Here is a 22,712-nt window from a genome sequence, read left to right as displayed (position 1 = left end):
CATATACTGCATGAGTGTCTCAATGATATTGAGGTCAGGAGACTAAGATGACCCCTCCAGAACCTTCACTTTATTCTGCTGTAGCCAATGACAGGTCAACTTGGCGCTTTGGATCATTGTCATGTTGGAATGTCCAAGTATGTCCCATGCACAGCTTCCTGGCTGATGAATGCAAATGTTCCTCCAGTATTTTTGATAACATACTGCATTCATCTCGTCATCAATTTTGACCAAATTTCCTGTGCCTTTGTAGCTCACACATCCCAAAAACATCAGCAATCCACCTCTGTGTTTCACAGTAGGAACATTGTACCTTTCACCATAGGCCTTGTTGACTCCTCTCCAAATGTAGTGTTTATGGTTGTGGCCAAAAAGCTAAATTTTGGTCTCATCACTCCAAATGACTTTGTGCCGGAAGGTTTGAGGCTTGTCTCTGTGCTGTTTGGCGTATTGTAAGCGGGATACTTTGTGGCATTTACATAGCAATGGCTTCTGGTGATTTGGCCATGCAGTCCATCTTTCTTCATTACCTTCTTATTGTGCATCTTGAAACAGCCACACCATATGTTTTCAGAGAGAGTCCTGTATTTCACCTTTAGTTTTTTGTGTTTTTTTTTTCATCCCGAACCATTTTCCTGGCAGTTGTGGCTGAAATTTTAGTTGGTCTACGTGACCATGGCTTGGTTTCAACAGAACCCTTAATTTTCCGCATCTTGATTAGAATTTGAACACTGCTGACAGGTATTCTAAATTCATTTGATATCGTTTTATATCCCTTTCCTGTTTTATACAGTTGAACTGCCTTTTCTCGCAGATCTTTTGACAATTCTTTTGCTTTCCCCATGACTCAGAATCGTCAGAATCATCAGTGCAGCACTGGATGAGAGATGCAAGGGGCTGTCAGGAGTCCAGAAACTCATTGACCTTTTATATATATATATATATATATATATATATATATATATATATATATATATATATATATATATATGACACACACACACACACACACACTAGTAATTGCAAGCAAACAGATGTATGAACAGAGTGCAGAATATAAAAAAAGCTGTGCATATACAATATATCCCTGAGTTGTAAGTAGCTGCAGACAATGCAGTATGCAGAAAATGCTTACATATGTGAACGTGTGTTAGAAAGAGGGTATATCTCTACCTTGTATGTAATAGTGATCTCCCACACTCCAAATTACAAGGAAAAATTACAGCCAATGCTGCTACTTACAACCATAAATATCAAAAACCAGTAAAAATGAAATATATATACCAAAGTGCATATATGTAGCAAAATTCACATTAGCGCAACAATAACACCTAATTATTTCAGTGTTCAATGCAAAAATGTAATATGTGATAATAAAGTTAAAATGTCATAAAAAGAAAAAAACAAAACAAGTACATAATAGCAGTCCTCTTTATACAACAAAAAAAAGTGATGATACAGTATGTCACAAAAGTGAGTACACCCCTCACATGTAAATATTTAATTATTTCTTTTCATGTGACAACACTGAAGAAATGACACTTTGCTACAATGTAAAGTAGTGAGTGTACAGCTTGTATAACAGTGTAAATTTGCTGTCCCCTCAAAATAACTCGACAAACAGCCATTAATGTCTAAACCGCTGTCAACAAAAGTGAGTACACCCCTAAGTCCTAGTTGCAATCTTGGAATACCCAACAAGAGGCTAGTATGCGACCGGTCTAAGCTACTTGGCATGTTCACCAATGCCAGGAGTCTGGCAGACAAGATGGGTGAACTAGAGATACTGTTGTATGAGGAGGATTTGGATTTTGTGGGAATTTTTTAAAGACCTGGTTCAACAGCTCTCTTGATTGGCTGGCAACCATGGGGAGGGGTTTGTCTATATATTAAGAATAATGTATGAGTGAATGTGAGAGATGACATCACGAAGGGAGCTAGGGAGGAGGTGGGTGGAATCCTTGTGGGTAGAGCTCCAAAGGGATGAAGCTAAAGGGAAAATGATACTGGGAGTATGCTATAGGCCCCCTAACCTGAGGGAGGAGGGGAAGACGGACCTCCTATCACAATTCGGATTAGCAGCAAGGATGGGGCATGTTATCATAATGGGGGATTTTAATTTTCCAGACATAGACTGGGCGGTGGGAACCACACATTCGTCTAAGGCTCGCCAGTTCCTAAATGTCTTGCAAGACAATTTCATGGGTCAGATGGTAGACAAACCAACTAAAAATAAAGCGTTACTAGGTCTACTGATTACCAACAATACAGGCCTGATCACGGATGTGGAAATACGGGGCAATTTAGGAAACAGCGATCACAGGTCAATTGGCTTCAGTATAAATCACACAAATAGGAAACATAAGGAAAATACAAAGACACTGAATTTAAAAAGAGCCAACTTCCCTAAGCTACTAACCTTGCTAGGAGGCATAAATAATAATAGAACCTCTGAGGAAATCTAGGATGGAAAAGGACCTGGGGGTCCTAGTAGATGATGAGCTTAGCAATGGCATGTAATGCCAAGTTGCTGCTAACAAAGCCAATATTGGCATGCATTAAAAAAGGAATTAACTCTGGGGATAAAGTGATATTCTCCCACTCTACAAGACTCTGGTCCAGCCGCACCTGGAGTATGCTGTCCAGTTCTGGGCACCGGTCCTCAGGAAGGATGTGCTGGAAATGTAGAAGGGCAACAAAGCTAATAAAGGGTCTGGAGGACATCAGTTATGAAGAAAGGTTGCGAGCACTGAACTTATTCTCTCTGGAGAAGAGACGCTTGAGAGGGGATATGATTTCAATTTACAAATACCATACTGGTGACCCTACAATAGGGATAAAAAAAATTTGTGGAAGGGAGTTTAACAAGACATGTTGCCACTCGTTAAAATTAGAAGAAAAGAGGTTTAACCTTAAACTACGTAGAGGTTTCTTTACTGTAAGAGCGGCAAGGATGTGGAATTCCCTTCCACAGGAGGTAGTCTTAGTGGGGAGCATCGATAGTTTCAAAAACTATTAGATAAACACCTGAAAGACCACAACCTACAGGGATGTACAAGGTAATACTGACATATAATCACACACATAGGTTGGACTTGATAGACTTTTGTATTTTTTTCAACCTCATCTACTTTGTAACTATGTAATATTCGATAATTACATTTTGTATTGAACACTGAAATAATTATGTGTTATTGTTGCGCTACTGTAAATTTTGCTATATATGCACTTTGGTACATATATTTCATTTTCACAGTTTTTTTATATATCTCTACCTGCAGACAAGATAGAAGACTACATTATAGAAATATGTAATTCTTCCCCATCCATAAAGGGACACAAGTCCCTTAAGACAGAAGTCTTAAACTTTCGGGTTATACTGCCATGTACAGGAGGATTGGACACTGGCAAACAAAAAGACTATAGGTCAGCTCTGAGTGTAATCCCCAGTCTAGCAGGAAGCCTCATTTTTTTTTTTTTTACTAGTGTCTAAACCTACTTTTTTCTAACAGCGCTTTTTTCTGTTCAGTTAAGAATCAACTCCCTGTAGCTGCTGGAGATCTCATCATCACAGCTGCCTGATGCGGATGGCCTTGGCTCTTTCTGAGACCAGACCTCACTAGACTGGACATTGCATGTGTGATTGGAAGTGACCCTCGGGCATCATGCTTTGCCTAAGCTTTGGTTATGTAAGCTGCAGAGCACTCTCCGGGTCCAGAACTGTTGGCAGTGAATAGGCCATTCCGGTCAGGCGTCAGGAGCTCTGTCATATTTTTGCTAGGTGCCAATTTGTATGCTGTGGAACTGAGAGCTGATGCCATTCCACTGGGTGGAGTGTCTAGCACATGCTCTCTGCAGCCTCCTTCTCGCCAGATAGCATTGCGGCTGTTTCTACTAAAAGAAACATGTGGAACTTTAATCTCTAATCTAGCAGCAGTCCATGTTTTGTGAGTACTTGAGGCCTAGCCTTCTACCTTATATATTGCCTACTCCATTTGCAACTTAGCTGATACAGGACGCTGTGGGAAAGTCTCTCTGTCTCCGGTTTCCCTGGCACGCTGTCTATTAAAGGATTGGGATTTGTGTCATGCTGTCCTCTGATGTTAGAATCTGTGCTCTTTGGAGTCCTCCTTGGCTCTGTTCAAGTGTTACTAGGCTTGTTCCTCTCTCAGAAAAGGTATTTACAAGTGTTATGCAGATTGCTCAGTTAATCTCTGACCCTGAGTGCACAGGCCACAAACACACTACAACACCTTTTCCTGTAGGCTCTGTGCCTTTTAAGGACCCCACTCATAAGAGACTGTAAGTTCTTTCTAGGGCCATGTTCTCATAGGCAGGCCCAGCCTTGCATCTGGTTCTGCCTATAGTTCTATGCCAGATTATGGTTGAATGGATCTAGTTTCTTTAAAATGATCTGACTGATGCTGCCATTGACCTGCAGATCATTGATTGGATTGACCAAATATCTGAGGCTTTGAATTTTACCTGTGATGGCTTGTTAGAAGCCCCCCCCCGTCTTCTTGTTTTCTGTCAGTATACCTGTTCAGAGCTTTGTGGCTTAAGCGTTTGACTGCAAAACTGATTTACAAGAAGTGTTTTCTCTACGTAGCCTTTGAGATGCATTATCTTTTCAGGTCAACCTTGGATGCTTTCCTCTGAACCTAAATTGGTTACCAAGGTGGTGGCTCTGGTGTTACCACTTTTACACTCTCAAGGTATCCTGATAGTGGGCTAGGTTGACCATCTCCTCCTGAGGAAACAGCAAGGGCTCTGGGGAACAATGTGTTCCTTACTGTCCAGATGTTTACAGATGCTCGGATGGATTCTACACCTCCAGAGAAGGTCTGTCCTATCACTTGGGATGCCTGGAGTTTCTCAGGGACACATACCGAATCAGGGTGTTCCTTCTCGTTTAGCAACCAATAGATGGAAATTGAGAAAACTCTGTTTAAAAATCAACTTTGCCTTCAAAAATCAGTTTAGTCTGTCTGGATACAATGACATCATCCCCTAGTCTTCTTTACTGAGGTCAAGTGAAAGGGTGTAACGTTAATATTTACACTGCAATTTCATAACTGCCATCTAGAGGTTGCTAGAGAGCTGTAACTTGAAAAAAAGATGCAGAAAAGAGCATACAATAACCCCTATAAACAGATACTGTTAGATAGGATAGAAAGACATGGCATGAGCAGTTTTAAAGTGCTTCTAAAGGCTGAAGGTTTTTTTATTTTAATAAATTTTCTGCATTAAGGTAAAAAGTACAGCTCTCCCTCCCCAGCCTCTCCCTTATACTTACCTGAGCCTGATCTCGATCCAGCGCTATGCATGAGAGCAGCCACGCTACCTCCTCAAAGGCTCAGAGACAGCAATCACAGCCAGTGAGGAGGGAGCAGAGAGTGGGGCTGAGCCATGCTGTGTGTGTCATGTGGATGCCTTGCTATGGTGGGCACTAAGCAGGGAGGAGGAGCCAGGAGCGCTGGTGGGGAACCCGCTGAAGAGGATTGGGGCTGCTGTGTACAAAAACAGTGCACAGAGCAGGTAAGTATGACATGTTTGTTTAAAAATATGATGGGTTTACAATCACTGTATTTCAATCAAAGCTGAAAATTCAGTCTTAAAGGGGTTGTAAACCTTCGTGTTTTTTCACCTTAATGCATCCTATGCATTAAGGTGAAAAAACACCTGTCAGTGACCACCCCCCCCCCCCATTTTACTTACCTGAGCCCTCGAACTTGACCAGTGGGGACGTGCTGTCTCTCTGCCTGGGGTTCTTGGCTCTTGATTGGATAGATTGATTGGCACCTGCTGCTGTCAATGAAATCCAATTACGCGAGCGCCGGGGCTGAGTCCTGCATTCGACCTCTATGGACGCCGAATGCTGGACTTGGGAGCGTGCCCGCAAGGTAACCCCCTCAAGGAAGCACTTCTCTGAGGGGGTTATCAGATGTGGGGAGGAGCTGAGAAAGCTGCCGGGGGACCCCAGAAGAGCAGGTTTGGGGCCACTCTGTGCAAAAACGAGCTGCACAGTGGAGGTAAGTATGATATGTTTGTTATTTAAAAAACAATTCATTTGTGTACAGTCTGGCAGGGATACAAGCAGCCTGCATTTGTAATCCTCCCCGCTTTGCTACTGAATAAAAATACTACACATGCAAAAAATGTGTCGCCACGTCTCCTCTCCTTTGACAGACATGCAGAGGAGACTCATGAACGAGCATACATTAAGGGTGTGTGTCTCCTGCTACCCCAACCTAATTAAAAGTGTGTTTTATTTTAAGTGGTTTTAAACCTCAAATGCATCAGTTCCCAAAGACATGCGCCATTTTATAATTTGTTCTGTAAAAAATTGCTGTATTTGTACCTCTGTATTTTCATCTCCAAGCCTATCACAGGTCTCTGAAAATCTCCAGTCCGCAGGCAGGGGAGTCATGACATCACTGGCCCCACCTCCCAAGTGTACAGCCCACCTCCCAGCAGGGAGTGATGTGCTCGCACACTTCCAGCATTGTGCGTGCTGCTAAGCCGGCGCTAGTGTGTGTTTACAGCTGGGATGTGGGGCCAGTGATGTAATGATTCCCAAACTTTGATCCATAGACACGCCCATGAACCAGAGATTTTCGGAGAGCAGTGACAGGCTTAGAGATGAAAATACAGAGGTAGTAATACAGTGGTTTGGATTTTTCTAGAAAAAACTATAATATAGTACGTGTATATGAGAAATTATGCATATGAGGTTTACAACCACTTTAAGATGCACACAGGAAGCGTGCCAGTATTTCTGTTTTTCGTCCAGATGGTGAATTGAGAACCCATAAGTGTGATGAGCTATTCCAATACACACATACTTCACGCTCTTTTTTTTTTTTTCACATACAGAAATATGCCAGTACTAAAACATTTCACACAACCACCAATCTTATTCATTTATTAATTTATGTTAGGGTAGTTTTTAATGTGATTGTTGATACAGGAAACAGATATGCAGTTTGTGGGTCAGATGGAACACTCCCAGTGAAGCTGAAAGAAGCTTTGTGAGGGCTGGTTCTAGGGGATTTACCGCTTCCTGCCCATCGTTTTGTGAAATGACGAGCAGGCAGATGCTCTTTGTTCTGGGAGGATGTCACCACGGCGCACTTGGTGTGGCGATTGTTGCTGCACTTTGTCCCTGGGACACGGCACATCACCAATCTTGGTAAAGAGCTGATGATGAGGCTCTTTACCCGTGTGATCAGCTGAGTCCAATCACAGCTTATCACATGTAAACAAGGAAATGCCGGTTGTCGGCAGCTGACAGCATGTGGGGAGAGGAGAGCCGATCAGCAGCATTTCATAACAGGGGACATCTGTACAGATAATCAGCTCACTGATCATCAGTGCAGCCCCATCAGCGCCCATCTGTGATGCCAATCATTGATTCCTGTCAGTGCTGCCCATCAGTGCAGCCTCATAAGCACACATCAATGAAGGAGAAAAATTACTTATTTACAAAATTTTAAAACCGAAACAAAGAAAACTTTTATTTTTTTTCAAAATTTTCGTTTTGTTTTAATTTGTTTAGCAAAAAATAAAAAAACTCAGTGGTTAAAAATGTTCCACCAAAAGTAAGCTCTATCTATGGATATAGCGTTACTTGACTGCACTATTGTCATTTAAAGTGCGACAGCACTGAAAGCTGGCCTGGGCAGGAATGGGGTAAAAGTGCCCAGTAGGCAAGTGGTTAAAGATTATTGTAAATTGGGAGGCATGGCCTGATTACTGGAATAGATGGACTCTAAGCGCTGCTGCCTCCAAAACCCTGCCTCAGCCTACATAATATCCTGCACCCTGTATACTTCCTATGGCACCCCCAACCTCTGTACCACCTCTGGAGCACTTTTCACCATCTAAAATTGTTAAAATCGGGCAGAGCAAGCAGCCAAGCATGGCAAAAATCATGGCCCAATTCTAGCATTTACAAGGCAATGCGCACCAACTCCAAAAGAGATACGGGACTCAACATCAAAAGCTTCCTCCAGCCCAGACCAAGAGAACGATTGTGGTAAATGGTGCTTCTTAGTAAGAATGATGAATTCTTTTCATGCTGATACTAATATTTTATTATGTTTATTTACAAGTTTGTCCTCCTCATCTGAATCTCTAATCTTACACATATTTTGTAATTTTTACAGCGATTTGAAAAACTTTGCCGTTGTATTCTTAACAGTATGGAGTGCGAGAATGAGCCCAAGGTATGTATTCTATGTATTGATACTATTGCGACCATTTGTAGATGATTTATTGGAACTTGAGAAAATAAAATGTGTAGAAATATGTTGTTATAAATGACAACCAGTCATATTTCAATTTTAATTTTATTGAAAAATTAAACAAGAATCTGGTTTGGTTGCTATAGGCAACAGCTTTAGTTTTGTGTTTCTTTTCTGTTGGCCAATTAATTTCAATAAATCATTCTTTATGTGCGAGATTAAAGTACAGTATATCTATATCCAAAACTTTTTTTTGAGGAAAAGATTAGAATCCTGTCATTTTTTTACTTCTATCCAGGACTCTGTTAGGGTAAAAAGGCTCTAACTTTCTCTTTTGGAGACAGGCTTTTATCAGAGAAGACATAAGGGAAACGGACCATTATAAACTAACAGAGAAGGACTCATCCATCTTCGCCCGTCTTCCTTCCGGTCCGCGGACTTCAGCTGTGTAACTGTCTGGAGCTGCATGACATCACTCCCGTGAGGGAGCTGCCGGCCACAGCACACGGCTCTGAAAAAATGGCACATGCGGCCGTTCCTTTAGAGCGCATGCGCCGATGATGTCATCGGCGTAGTATACAGTAAATATCTTCTAAACAGTGCAGGTTTAGGAGATATTTACAGTACCTATGATAAGGCTTACCTATAGGTGCAAAAATTAGAGGGAAGTTTACTTCCTCTTTAAGTAAACCAATACTTCGAGGAATACAGACCCATCCATATTTTATTCGCTAACCTGGTAAAAGTGTGCAGCAAAGAGAATGGAGGTTCAATTCCAAACTTTACATCTGTATAATATTCTGGGTCAGTGACTTAAAATGTATTTAAGTTACTAGGTCATCATGAAAGCCATTTTCAGAAGAAGAGATCAGTAATGTCAGCCTGCATATTTGTCTTGTTACAGAAATCTGTACTGAGAGAAATACCCAAGCTGCCTTTAATGACCTGCTAGGTATGTGACTGGCATGTTAAGACAGTGGCCTCAATACCTACGGAGTCGATGATCTGAAATCAGCATGCAGATAAGGCGGTCTGCATTCACACATTGTATGCTTTACCAGTGACTAAAAAGGCTAAAAAGCCAAAGACAGCTGTACAACTAGCATTTTAAGACAGCCTTCCCATTCCTCACAACACAAATTTCATATCCAAGGTTTTAAGACATAGTAGGGAATCCCTGGCCTGTCAGATCTGGAGCGAGAGCACTCTGAGTGACAGGTAAGTGTTTGGCAGATATTTTTAGGTTTTCCTGACATTGGATGGATCTGAAGCAACTTTTTGACATGAGTTCATTTTAAAGTGCAAGTCCACCTTTACAGAATATCTGTAAGGTGAACATACAATGGACCCTCTCCCCATCCCCCCTGGTCCCGCTGACCTTGAGTCCTGCAATCTCCCACTGTGACACATTGTATAGCCGCTTTACTGGTCTGGGCATTTGAAATCCTTGCTGCTTTCTCTCCTCTTCTCCCCTGCTGACAGGACGGGCTATGCGGGTTCTGATTGCCTCCTATACGTACCTTTACAAGGTACATTTAGGAGATTAAGCCATGGGGATTTAATATCCCAGACTGGTAAAGCGGCTATAGGATGTGTCAGTGCGGGAGATCACTGCACCCAAGGTCAGCAGCACCGGTGGGGATGGGGAGAGGGTCCAGTGTAAATTCACCTTACAGATTTTCTGTAAAGGTGAACTTACCCTTTTAAAGTACTGTAGAACTTAACCCTAACTGGAAGTCCTTTGGTTTGCTAAACAGTGTTTATTATAAACAGTTGACATTTTTGTGACTGTAAAAAGTCCAGCTCTAAGAATTAGAAACAAAAATCTACCGTTGCAGTGGCTGCATATCATTGAAGCCATCATTACCAACAAATAATTTTGTACGAAGTATCAAATGCATTTCAGTTAGTTTGTTTAATACTTTTTCCCTGTGTCATTCCATTTTATTACATATAACTTCATTTCTGAACTTATTTGTTTTGTTTTTTGTGTATGAATGGATTGCATGGCCTTTTACCAACATGTGGTGAATATTTTATGTTAATAGCACCTTTAAAAATACATTTACGGTACCTAGAAAAATGGTGACATGCTCAATACTCAAAGGGCATCACCTTCCCTGGGAAAAACGGTAGTCCAAAGGGAAGGTTTCTTAAAATCTGACTTGTAGCCAGTGTTATTTTTAAAGGTTGCATGGAAATAACACAAACAAAAACAGAAAATAAATCCTTGCCATCCAGGCACTGAAATTGCAGGTCCCTAACGCACAGGTAAAGGGCTTCTGCCAGTCACCCACAGAACAAAGATAATGCAAACCTTTTCTCTTACAAAGCAAACTTCGCGTAAGCAGCTCTCAGGGTTTTGGCTTCCTGAGCCCTAGGCCAAGAGCAATTTTTTGCTCCAATCCTGCTTTATTTAGACCACCTGCTGGTGGACACAAGTGGACTGCAAATTCTGGTCCGGAACCAACCCTGCCAAGGTTGCTGGTAAAACCCAGACCGGATTTCACCTTAGTTTTCAGCAAACAAACACATACGAGGTGAAACATAATGTCCATCAATCATCTCGCCTTTCATAATTTCACTGTGTGTGCATGTAATATATATATAGTATACACTGAGTTTACATATCCTGGCAGAATTTATGATTTCTTGGCCATTTTTCAGATAATATGAATGATAACACAAAAACTTTTCTTTCACTCGTGGTTAGTGTTTGGCTGAAGCCATTTATTATAACCGTGTTTACTCTTTTTAATTCATAATGGCAACAGAAACTACCCCTGATCATATCCTAGTTCTTAATACCGTGTATTACCCCCTTTAACATCAATGACAGTCTTTTGAAGTCTTTTGTGGTGTTTGTGGATGAGGCTCTTCATCTTCTCAGATGGTAAAGCTGTCCATTCCTCTTGTCAAAAAGCCTCCAGTTCCTGTAAATTCTTGGGCTGTCTTGCATGAACTGCATGTTTGAGATCTCCCCAGAGTGGCTCAATGATATTGAGGTCAGGAGACTGAGACCTTCACTTTATTCTGCTGTAGCCACTGACAGGTCGACTTGTCCTTGTGTTTTGGTTCATTGTCATGTTGGAATGTCCAAGTACGTCCCATGTACAGCTTCCTGGCTGATGAATGCAAATATTCCTCCAGTATTTTTTGATAACATACTGCATTCATCTTGCCATCATCTTTGACCAAATTTCCTGTGCCTTTGTAGCTCACACATCCGCAAAACATCAGCAATCCACCTCCATGTTTCACAGTAGGAATGGTGTACATTTCATCATAGGCCTTGTTGACTCCTCTGCAAATGTAGTGTTTATGGTTGTGGCCAAATAGCTCAGTTTTGATCTCACTCCAAATGACTTTGTGCCAGAAGGTTTAAGGCTTGTCTTTGTGCTGTTATGCGTATTGTAAGTGGGATACTTTGTGGCATTTGCGTAGTAATGGCCTTCTTCTGGCGACTCGACCATGCAGCCCATATTTCTTCAAGTGCCTCCTTATTGTGTATCTTGAAAAGTCCACACTACAAGTTTTCAGAGAGTCCTGTATTTCACCTGAAGTTATTTTGTGGGGTTTTCTTTGCATCCCAAACAATTTCCCTGGCAGTTGTGGCTGAACTCTGTGCTTGGTCTACCTCATGGTGGTTTGGTTTCAACAGAACCCCTCATTTTCCACTTCTTGATTAGAATTTGAACAGTGCTGATAGGCATTCTCAATTCCTTGGATATCTTTTTATATCCCTTTCCTGTTTTATACAGTTCAACTACCTTTTCCTGCAGATCGTTTGACAATTCTTTTGCTTTCCCCATGACTCGGAGTTTAGAATCGTCAGTGCAGCACTGGATGGAAGATGCAAGGGTCTGTCAGGAGTCCAGAAACTCGTTGACCTTTTATACACACACACTAATTACAAGCAAACCGATCACAGGAGAGGATGGTTACCTTTAAAGTGGTTGTAGACCCTCCCCCACAACTTTGTTCCATGTAAATCAGCATAAAAAACCCTAATGAACCCTGCTTGTAGATATCTCCTTACTTGCTCAGTATTGTTGTAATCCCTTTTTGTTCTTTAAAATGAAGTCACGGAGCATGCCCAGATCTCCCCTGATTTACGGTATACTCTCTATGTCTTATCTATCTGTTATCAGGACTTCCTACGGCACACCACTGAACTCCCAGGAGGCTGCTAATCACTCAGAGCTTCCTTCTACACACCATGTGACCCCCACATACAGTGTAAAGCAGGGCATGGGACAGAAATAACTGCAGTCTTATCAGCTGAAGCTGATAGGACTCATGCAGGCAAACACTAGGTAATCAGCACAAGTAATTACTACGAAATAAAACAAGTCGGCTATGAACAGGGAAGCAGGGTTGCCATAGAAACGTTGGATTGTGCTCAATGTAAGGGCAGAAATACACTCCACTGTGGACTCAACAATGCTTAAGATGGTGCTGCCTAACCCCTGGAAACAAGATTTTTAAAGTTTCTTTAAACAGTGAGTAATATGCGATTTGGGCTGGATTACAGTGGCACCTTGTGTGCATGTTATCAGGCCAAAATCACCAGGGTGTGTAAACTTTAATCAGGGTAATTTGGGTAGTTTCTGTTGGCGTTATGATTTAAAAAGAGTAAACACAGTTGATTGATAATAAATGACTGCAGCCAAACACTAACCATGATTGAAGAAAAAGTTTTTGTGTTATCATTCATATTCTCAGAAAAATTGCCAAGAAATCATAAATTCTGCCAGGGTATGTAAACTTATGAGCACAACTGAATATACACCTCTATGTGTGTAAACACATGCTTATATGCCCGTATGTGATTTGAGTGTAAATGCATTCTACTGGGCAGAATATTTACTGTGATGATTGGAATACATTTACACACATATGTGTGTGTTTATGCACAGTTAGACGTACGTTTTTCTATTTAAAGACTCCAATCAAAATGTGCATTTGGTGTGGTTTTTATCTGTCTGAACACAATCTTAAAATTTTCCTGTAAACGCCTATGTGTGCGTGGCCACATAGACTAACATAGAGTGCTTTTACAGGCATAAAAAAAAAAACCAAAAAACTTCTGTATAAGCTTTGTTTTACGCTCCGTTAGTATGACGCCAAAATTGTTGCCATTGTTGTTAAGATGCCCCCCAAATGTACAAACACATGAGAATGAACAATGCGTTCTTTCATTGTGCATTCATACAATGAAATACATTGATCCCCTTACAGAAACCATTCTGATTTTGAATTACTAGAAGAGAAATATTGTTTTTCATAAAGTGGTACTATTTACACTTTTTTATGAAAAATATATCAAAATTGTAGCATTTATTTTACAGTGCCAGAGTACAGCACATTTAATAATTATTATTTGATGCTTGTTTATATTTCTAGAATTTTTTATGTTTTTATAAATTATGTTTGCTGTATTTATCAGTTATGTACTTAGTTCATATGCAGCAATATGTTTTTCTTCATTTTATTTAATAATAGATCTAAATATTAAATTATATAATACTGTATGTTAAAGAGATGTATAGACAGTTACTTTTTTACCATTATTTGTCTTGCAGGTGTGGTTTGTGTCTCTTGCACTGTCCAAAGACCTTACTCTTTTGTGGATAAAACAAATTAAAGATATTTTATGGATATGCTGTGAATTTCTGAAGACATTGAAAGTGAGTCTTCTTGTTTTGAAATATATTTTTTATACATTGCAAAGCTACAGGAGGGAGTTCTTGATATATGAGAGCATTTATCTATGGGATAATGATGGTTTTCTTAATCTTCACTCAGCCGGACATCTTGCAGGACTCCAAGCTGATCACTGTCTACCTCACCATGCTTGTCAACTTCACAGACACTTCTACCTGGAAGATATTTAGAGGAAAAGGTGTGTTTCTTTTTTTAACAAAACTGCCACATATAGTACTCGGTATTCTCTGGTAAATACTATACTTAATCACACACCAAGTTATTTTTGGCTTAAATCTGTAATAATCTCATATAAAAAAAAGCCCAGCTCTATGGCTTACTAATGCAGAAGGTGCCCTCTCTGCGCGTAAGTGAAGGGGGAGTGCGTACCCCTGGTTTTCAGGTCTACTCAAAGCACAAACTATTCACAACATATGTGCAAGTCAAGTTGCTAATTAGGTAAATGTTGCCCCATGCTTGCAACATACTGGCTACAAGTTTTTTTTTTTTTTTTTTTTATTGAAAGCCAGTGGCATGCAAAACACATTCAAAAACTTCACCCGGTGCCAAAAAAATTTGCACACAGGAGTGAAACACAAAAAAGTGCAACGGGTACACAAGCCCTCTGAAATCAGAGGGCCTTGCCCTGAATCCCCCGGGGCGTGAGGCTCCTAACAGGGACAAGGGTACTTAAAATGTGGTCTATCTGGCTGAAACCAGACAGACCCCTTTCTTTGGAAGGTCTGACGAAACATACCCACCCAAGTACTAGGTAGGGCTCCCCCGAAGGGAGATCCCAGAAGAGAGAGAGGGCAAACTTAGCCAGAAGGCCATGTCCACCCCCTCCCCAGACTTTCAGGACAGGCCCGAGGACCTGCGACCCTACTCGTCACACGTGCAGTGCACAACATAAAAAAATGTGACACACACAAAGGAATAAATTGAATGAAGTGGGGGAGGAATAAGTGAAAACGAGAGTGAAAAAGGTGGTAAAACAATGAACAGGCCCTCCAGCCAGGAATAAAAAATTCTGCTGGTCCCAGCCAAAAGGCCCGGGCCAAGAGGTAGGTGCTAAAAAAAGCGTGTTATGGTGCAGTGACCTTGGTGCCCAAATTCAAAGTGACCCTCACTCACAGTGATTTTATGGCACCCCTGGACTGCCACTCCAGGGGCACATACTAGATAGGCTTTCAAGACCGCCCTGACCAACAGCAGCCCCCACTCCAGTTAAAAGGCATGGAGTTCAGGAAGCCCGGGGAGAGCCTGCTCAATCACTGCTCCCATCACTCCTACCTAATTACATTCAGAGATACTAATGCCCCGTACACACGAGCGGACTTAAGTCCGACAGACTTCCAAAGGAGTTCCGTCGGAGTTCTGCTGGAATTCCGACGGAGTTCTGACAGACTTTTCGGCCGAACGGACTTGGCCACACACAATCACACTAAACTCCGACGGATTCGAACGTGATGACGTACGACCCGACTCGAATAAGGAAGTTCATAGCCAGTAGCCAATAGCTGCCCTAGCGTCGGTTTTAGTCCGTCGGAGTAGCATACACACGAGCGGAGTTTTCGAAGGGGACTGGGTCCTTCGGGAAAATTTGAAGCATGTTCCATATTCTAAAGTCCGTCAGACTTTGGTGAATCAAAAGTCCGTTGCAGCCCACACACGATCGGATAGTCTGACGGACTCGGTCCTTCGGACTTTGGATGTTGAAAAGTCCGCTCGTGTGTACGCGGCATAAGAGTTCCTCCCCTGCATGCAGAGGAGGACCCGGTGTTCTCTCTTGAAAGACTGTCTGGAGCTAGTGCTACCCCAATCTAGGCCAAAGGGCCAGAGACCCGACCTGGGGTCAGACTGCATGCAGCACCCATCCTCACCAGGAGCACCCTTCCGGACGGCTCAGACTCAGGCCCCGCTAACACAAGCATGGATGCCCAGACGCTGACCCCTACCGAAACCGCTCTTCCAGGTGCAATGACACCATTGGATTTGCATCTGCCCTCCCCACACCTCGGGAGTGATGTCAGCGCCTCCTCTGGCAACTATTAGATAAGAACAGATACTACACTTGATCTTAGCCAAAAGGTACTGGCTACAAGTGGTAAATGTAAAATATTCATATACGTATGAAAAACTATATGCTTTAGTCTTGAACATAGTAATTACATTCCCTGTAAAAAGTTATGTTATGGCCTAAGTGAGCCATGGAGGTAAAGGATGGACCCTGTAGATAAAATGTGCATCAGAGGTGAAAGCTGTGACCACTATTGCCTGCCTGTTTGAAATCCTCACGTAGAAATACCTGAGAGCAGCCAGAATTACTATGAACCCTCTCATCTCAAAGTTTGTATATAGTTGTGGTCCACATAGTGGCATCTTTACAGGCTATAGTGGTACTGTAATATATCTTGGTCAGTCCAGCCAAGGCTCAGAGTGCTTAATCTACTTAGCAGAATATTCTGTTTAGCTGCAAGATTCACATTTCCATATATTAAAATGATATCAGTGGCTAAGAAAACTCAGATTTGTACATATTGTTTAGACATAAAAATAATAATCAAACAATGCTAAATGTCTGGATGATCTCCCACCTTAGGGTGTGATCTGGCTTGCATAATTGCGAACAGCTCTGTTTTTGCCTTGCAGTGTAAATGCATAGCGTAAGCTAGCATGTTATTGCATTTTATTTTTTATTTTTTTTAGCAGTTGTAATCAATCTGTATTTATTTCAGGGGAAAGCTTGAGACCAGCAATGAACCATATCTGTGCAAACATAATGGGTCATCTCAACCAGAAAGGCTTTTACTCAGTGTTACAGGTACTTAACCACAGTATAGACTAGCGTTTTTCAACTGCATAAAATTATGCACCTCTGTTTGCTAAATCTGTAGCTGTTATTATGGATTTCCTGTAAGAATTGGAACTACCCCCCTGAATAACATGTACTGCTAGAAGAGAACCCGTAAGAGCAGATGAGAATCTGTAAACAGTACTGACTGATGAATTGGCCCTGAAATGACTTTGATCAGCATAGATCTACGATATTTTTCTCCTGGATAAATTGGGACTTATCAACCAGCGCCTTGGAAGTATGGCTAAGAGGAAATTTGTTAACTTTTGCAGCTCCAAACTAGCTGTAGACCTAGCAGGCATCTCTTTATTATTCCTTAAGATGTATCATAGACTTTGAATTTTGATAGCCTATGACATTAATTTTTAAATCACATTTGGCTGAAAACCTTTATTTTTAAAAGTAATATCCTTACTGTGGTGTGTTAGCTTTCTGAAATCAGTCTTTTGTGTTTTTAAGAAAATGTGATTCGCCCATTAAGGGACACAGAGAATCTTAAACTGTTGGGATATAATAGCCCATGAGCAGGATTGGACACTGGCAAACTGTAGGCCAGCCCAGGATACCCCTTTCCTACTACAACTTTTTTGCTAGCACTTTTTTTTGTTCTTCAGTTTTTATTTTTTTTGTTTTTTTTTCATTAGGACTGCTGGAACTTTGTCTTTTTGATTGTATCTATCTGGTGAATTTGGGTTTCACAAAATTTGCAATTCTAGATATGAGAAGTGGGGCAACAGTCCCGCTGTATCGGGTGGCCCCCAGCTCACTTTCTACCAAAGGCTCCAGGACTGCTTGTAGTGTACCTACTGACAGTGCCAAAGTCTACAGCCTGGAGTCCTATTGCCTTCTGCTTTTGAAGTCTATTCCATCCTCTGTCTCCTTTTTAGCCTAATTAGGTATGTCTGAGGTGTTTAACACCGTTATGTTAACCTTTTATAGCCAAATAACCATGTTTTTTGCTGACTGATCGCACAGGCTGCAAGTGTGCCCTCTCCTGCAGATTTTCTATCTAAATTACCTGACTCCTTAACACCTTTCATGCCATCAGCTGCGCAGACTGTCTGATTCTGAGTCCTTGACTGATCAGATTACCTGTGAGGACTCGGTCTACTGCAATTACTCCCAAGTTAAAGTAGACCTTTCTGGCTCTCAATGAATACAGTGTGCACCACTCTGAAACTATAAAGGATCGGCCTGTTGTTTCCACCAATGCTATCTCCAGCCTGGGGTCATTTAAAACTCTTAAGGCTGTAAAGACTTTCCCTTTGCACCTTGCTTTTCCATGTATTTGGACTATTTGGAGAGTGAATGCATCCCGATAAGCTATTTGCTTAATAAGTTTCCAAGTACTTATTAAGCCTTGTATCTAGTGAGAATTTCATACGGAAGTTGGCCATTCCCACTGTGGATTCAGCCATGTTATTTGTCCTGCCTTAACAAGACTCTTCCTATTTCAGTATTCCAGTAAAGCATGCGCCTGTTTTCAAAAACTGCTGCAGTTGAACCCTGGCTTACTGAGCAGATATCTGTAGTGTTAAAGTTTAGTTGTGACAATTTGCAGGAAGCCTCTCACTTCATTTTCTGCATGTGTTTCATGTTTGGCTAAAGTGCTGGACTGTACAAACCTTGTGTAAAAAACCTCTGATATGCATGGCTTTTGAGGGACAATGTCCCTTCAGACTGGCTCTTAATAATATTATCAATGATGCTTCTGGTGGCAAGAGCACCCACCTGCTTCACTGAAAGAAGTCTAAGGAATAGAGTGCAAAGTCTTCTCCTTTTCTGAATGTTAAGAAATATCCCTTTCCTGTTCTTCACTTCATCAACCTCCACATCTGGACCTCCCAAGCTTGGCTCCCAGTCCACCCACAAGGTCTTTCAAATTTTGCCAAATCTTCATACAAGCCTTCCTCAGCATGAAGGTGTGCACCCACTTTCCAGAGTTTTTTTTGTTTAACCTTTGCGGTTGTTTGGGCAGTATCTCGGACACTTGAGTGCAGGAGCTGGTATTCCAGGGCTACAAATCGGAGTTTGCTCCCTGCCTCCTACTCTGTTACAGGCTCAAATTAAAACTCTCCAGTGTAGGAATCGTCCAATTCTCTGCTTTTGCATGAAAGTTCCAAGACTAGTGGTAGCCACCTTCAAAAAAGTTCTATTTGCACTGTTTCACTTCAGATCTTTGCATCAGAACATTATGTGGGATAAGCTGATAAAGTCACTGGAAAGACTGGTTTATTTGTTGCTAAGGCCCACATTGTCTCGGCCGCGGTGGCTTAGGAATCTAGCTGTGGAGTCAGTGAAGCAACATCACATTTCAGCCTTGGTAGCTCAGTACATTCCAGACGTAGACAATTGCCAGACAAATTTCAACAGCTGGCAATGCCTGGACCCAGGAGATGTTCCTAGGACCTCAGTTGAAGGGAAAGCGTCCTGACTTTCAGGTTGAACAGCAAACTGAAAAGGTTTGTCTTTAGATGTAGGGATCCTTTAGCTGAAGCAGAGTGCTTTGGTGGCTTTGTGGAATCAGTACATCTTGATTTATGCCTTTCTCCTGAAATGTATTCCTCATCTGCTTTGCAGGATTGAGAGGGAGGTTTTGTAGTGATTCTCATTGCACTGAACTGGCCCATGCAGATGTAGTATCATGACGCTCCATGGGTACCACCAGATTATTAAGATCTTCTTTCCCAGTGACCAATTTGCCATTTTGCTTTATGGCCGCTGGCTTTAATGGCATGTCTTTTAAAGCCCAGAATCTGAGGAACAGGGGCATTTCTGAGTCTGTGATTTCAGGGGGTCTTCTATGTAGCTCCTCCTGTCTGTTCATTTTTGACTCAATGAGATAAAAATCTGTTTTTCTCTGCACTTCAGAAATTGTTGATTGAACCCATTTAGAGACATTCTCTCTACTCTGCCCCACAAGCTGATGTTGCCTGTGGCCATTACCTGCAAACTGTGTCAGAATTGGTGGCCTTATCTTGCAAGAAACCCTTTCTGGTTTTACTTGGGGGCGAGGGGATGATTTTCCTGGGTGTTTTGCAGCTTCTTCTCTGCTCCATCCTTTGATTTATTTTCAAATTCTAAGGACTTAATAACCCATGATACTTTGCTACCTGCAGACTATGATTCCTTTACTGGCTCTGTTGCCTACTCTCAGCACCTTCTGCAGTTCAGGAGGCAGACTTTGTGAATTACGTGGAACAGCAGCACATATTCACAGGCCATAGTGATTGTGGCTCACAGAATTCAAGGAAGTAAATGTGTGGAATTCTTCACAAAGTTGTAAACTTCAAGATCTATCAGAATAATAAGAGTAGGCTGGAAATAATTGAAATTAAATGTGGATCGGAATATGATGATTTTAAATTTTGACCATACAGTTCTGTATTGAATAATTCTTCCTACCAAACATGTCACCTACATAAACACCCTTCTGTTTAGCTTCCAGAAGTGAAGAGTAACTAGAAGCAATTAAAACCTTAATCTGATCATATTTAATAAAGTACATTATTATACTACCCTGACCCCGCTATTCCATGCCTTTAATATTTTGCCACCTTTTAATAAAGTCTACATTTACCAAAAAGAATCAAATCAGCGCAAGGGACATCTTTTACTTTCAGTGAGATGTTTCCCTTATGCTGCTGTATCCTCCTTGAACGTAATCTATACATGGAGGATGGGCAGATGAATGACAGATCTGCCCCCTTTAGTTACAGATCCTGTTTCATTCATAGAAGCTGTAGTAAAGATTTTTATGAATTGAGCAACTGGGCAGAAAGGGCAGGCATAGTTGGGCAGTTTTGAGGGCCGGTCACAGCCCCTTTCTCTTAACCGCCATAATCTTGCGGTGCAGTGGAGGCATTGGAGGACGAAGATTTCAGCCAAAGGAGGATGCAGAATTGCAAGCGACACATATCACTGTAGGTAAGGTAAGTAACGTCCCTTGTACTGATTTTTTTTTTTGTTTTAGGTAAATATAGGCTTTAGGTTTGCTATCCAACGGGGCCTGAATATGTTCATTCTATTAAAAGATGATGTTTAATCTGCTTATATTTCTTCTTCCCTGGGTCCTACCTCCCCCTTTATCACCATGCTTATTACATTTTTAAATAAAAACTTGACCTTTTTGTATTACACATTTTATTTTAGACCCAACAACGTCATCGCTTTTTTTTTCTCTATGCAATCCAGGCAGGTTATGGTTTGTGGAAAGAGCCAAAACCTTAGTTGTCCTTTTAAGAGCTCTCAGCCCTGATAGAAGAAGTGGGCTGACTCCTGAGTAATATTCATTGATGGGTGGGTGCAAGTCTGGAGTGTTCCTCGACAGACTGCATTTTATAAACACTGTCTTAGGTAAGGTCTACATGTGACGCTGAATCCCCATGTTTGAAATTAAAATCCAGTTAAAGGGGTGGGCCAGGGACAGCCGTGTTATGCTAAATCCTCATGTTCAAAACTAAAATCCAATTAATAAAAAGGGCCAAAGACAGTCGGGCAGGTTTGGGAAAGGGCTGTAAGAAACTCAGTGTGCATTGAAATCAGGCTAAGCATTTTCAACACAGAAAAGGAGCCTGCAAACCTGTGCAAGGCTGACGGTAAAGCTGGAGCTCAGCTTTGAGCTAATCATTGAAATTCAAAGGCATAATATTTATTTCCATTTGATTGCAAATGTAAGCCATTGTAGGTAATTGAAACAGTAGTGTAGTAAACAAAATGATGTATGGATTATTCCTTTCAGATCCTTCTCACTAATGGCCTGGCACGATCACGCCCATCTCTCTCCAAAGCCACTTTAACCGCCTTATTTTCCCTAGCATTGCGGTAAGATTAATGTGTTTCTTGTGTTTTTGTCAACTGTTTACCGGAGGTGAAACTGTAGACATTTATTCGTACCTGTGGTAACTTCTACAATATATTGACACAGTTTAACTTTGAAACAATTCTAGCACTATTTTTTACTCTGAAAACTAAGAATGTAGAGTTTGTGGAGTTTTTAAATGCTACTTAGAACCAGCAGCTAGGGCTCTTTGCATTGGCATCATGCAAGCGATTGACTTACACACCCAGAGAGAGACAAAGAGTTGGCTGCAGATTTTGAAATAAAATTCCACGTTGAATTGCAGCCAACCTACTGAGTGGATCAACAGGTAAGTTGTAATATACACAGTTTAATAACCCCCATCCCCATGGTCTTCAGTTGTATGGACACTGTACAGTCCATTTCCTACACCTGTCTTTCGATTGTATTTACACAACATTGTCAGCCCTGACAAATCTATTGATCATTTAATTTTAGGAGAGGGCAAGATTCTTTTATATTTAAAAGGTAACCTAGAAGGTATTAAGTTGATGTGATAGTAATAATATGAAACATGAATTTTGTTCAGCTATTCGTGCAGCACTTTGCCTCTGGGGCAAGAACTTGGTAAGTCCATTAATCTAAAGCTTTCCATAGATGGATTGAAATTCAGCTGGTTCAGCAGCTACTGGCTGAATTTCAATCCATTTATGCCGTTCCTTAGTCATGGCTTGTTGGAAAATTTTTCTTTGATCAGAACATGCAGCAATAATAAGATATAAACAAGGCTAATGTTGACATTATATTCCAGTCTTATTATCTATCTGCCTGTCTATCTACTATATGTATCCTACATTTTTTTGGCCATATTTATCTTGTGGGTCACACTACTGCACTTAATTTTGCTCTCCTCTGACCCAGAATCAGATGACAGCAGCTATAGCCTGATGTGGCGGAGTCACTCCAGGCTCTGGAAAGAACCATTTTGCAGGGATCCATCCAGTTGCCTGATTGACAGCTGGCTCCTCTCTCCAGCCTGGCACTCCAGTGAGCACTGGAGGAGCAGAGAGGAGTGCAGTGACTGACAGTCGCTGCTCTCTGC

General features: G+C 41.4%; 1 protein-coding gene across 1 annotated transcript in view; it reads left to right on the top strand.

Annotated features, from left to right (window-relative positions):
- UBE3B (ubiquitin protein ligase E3B) overlaps positions 1-22,712 on the top strand; it is an 87,553-nt gene that overhangs the window by 14,856 nt on the left and 49,985 nt on the right. The window contains exons 6-10 of the mRNA XM_077461316.1: positions 8,169-8,228; positions 13,832-13,936; positions 14,055-14,151; positions 16,691-16,776; positions 21,551-21,633. Of these exons, the coding sequence (XP_077317442.1) occupies positions 8,169-8,228; positions 13,832-13,936; positions 14,055-14,151; positions 16,691-16,776; positions 21,551-21,633 (431 nt within the window). The remainder of the gene's footprint in view (positions 1-8,168; positions 8,229-13,831; positions 13,937-14,054; positions 14,152-16,690; positions 16,777-21,550; positions 21,634-22,712) is intronic.

The sequence above is a fragment of the Lithobates pipiens genome, unplaced genomic scaffold, assembly GCF_037356315.1.
Source record: "Lithobates pipiens isolate NorthernLeopardFrog02 unplaced genomic scaffold, aLitPip1_a1.2 Scaffold_3, whole genome shotgun sequence".
Classification (NCBI taxonomy): Eukaryota; Metazoa; Chordata; class Amphibia; order Anura; family Ranidae; genus Lithobates; species Lithobates pipiens.
The sequence above is the reverse complement of the archived record's forward strand: the minus strand, read 5'-3'. Positions and strand labels throughout refer to the sequence as shown.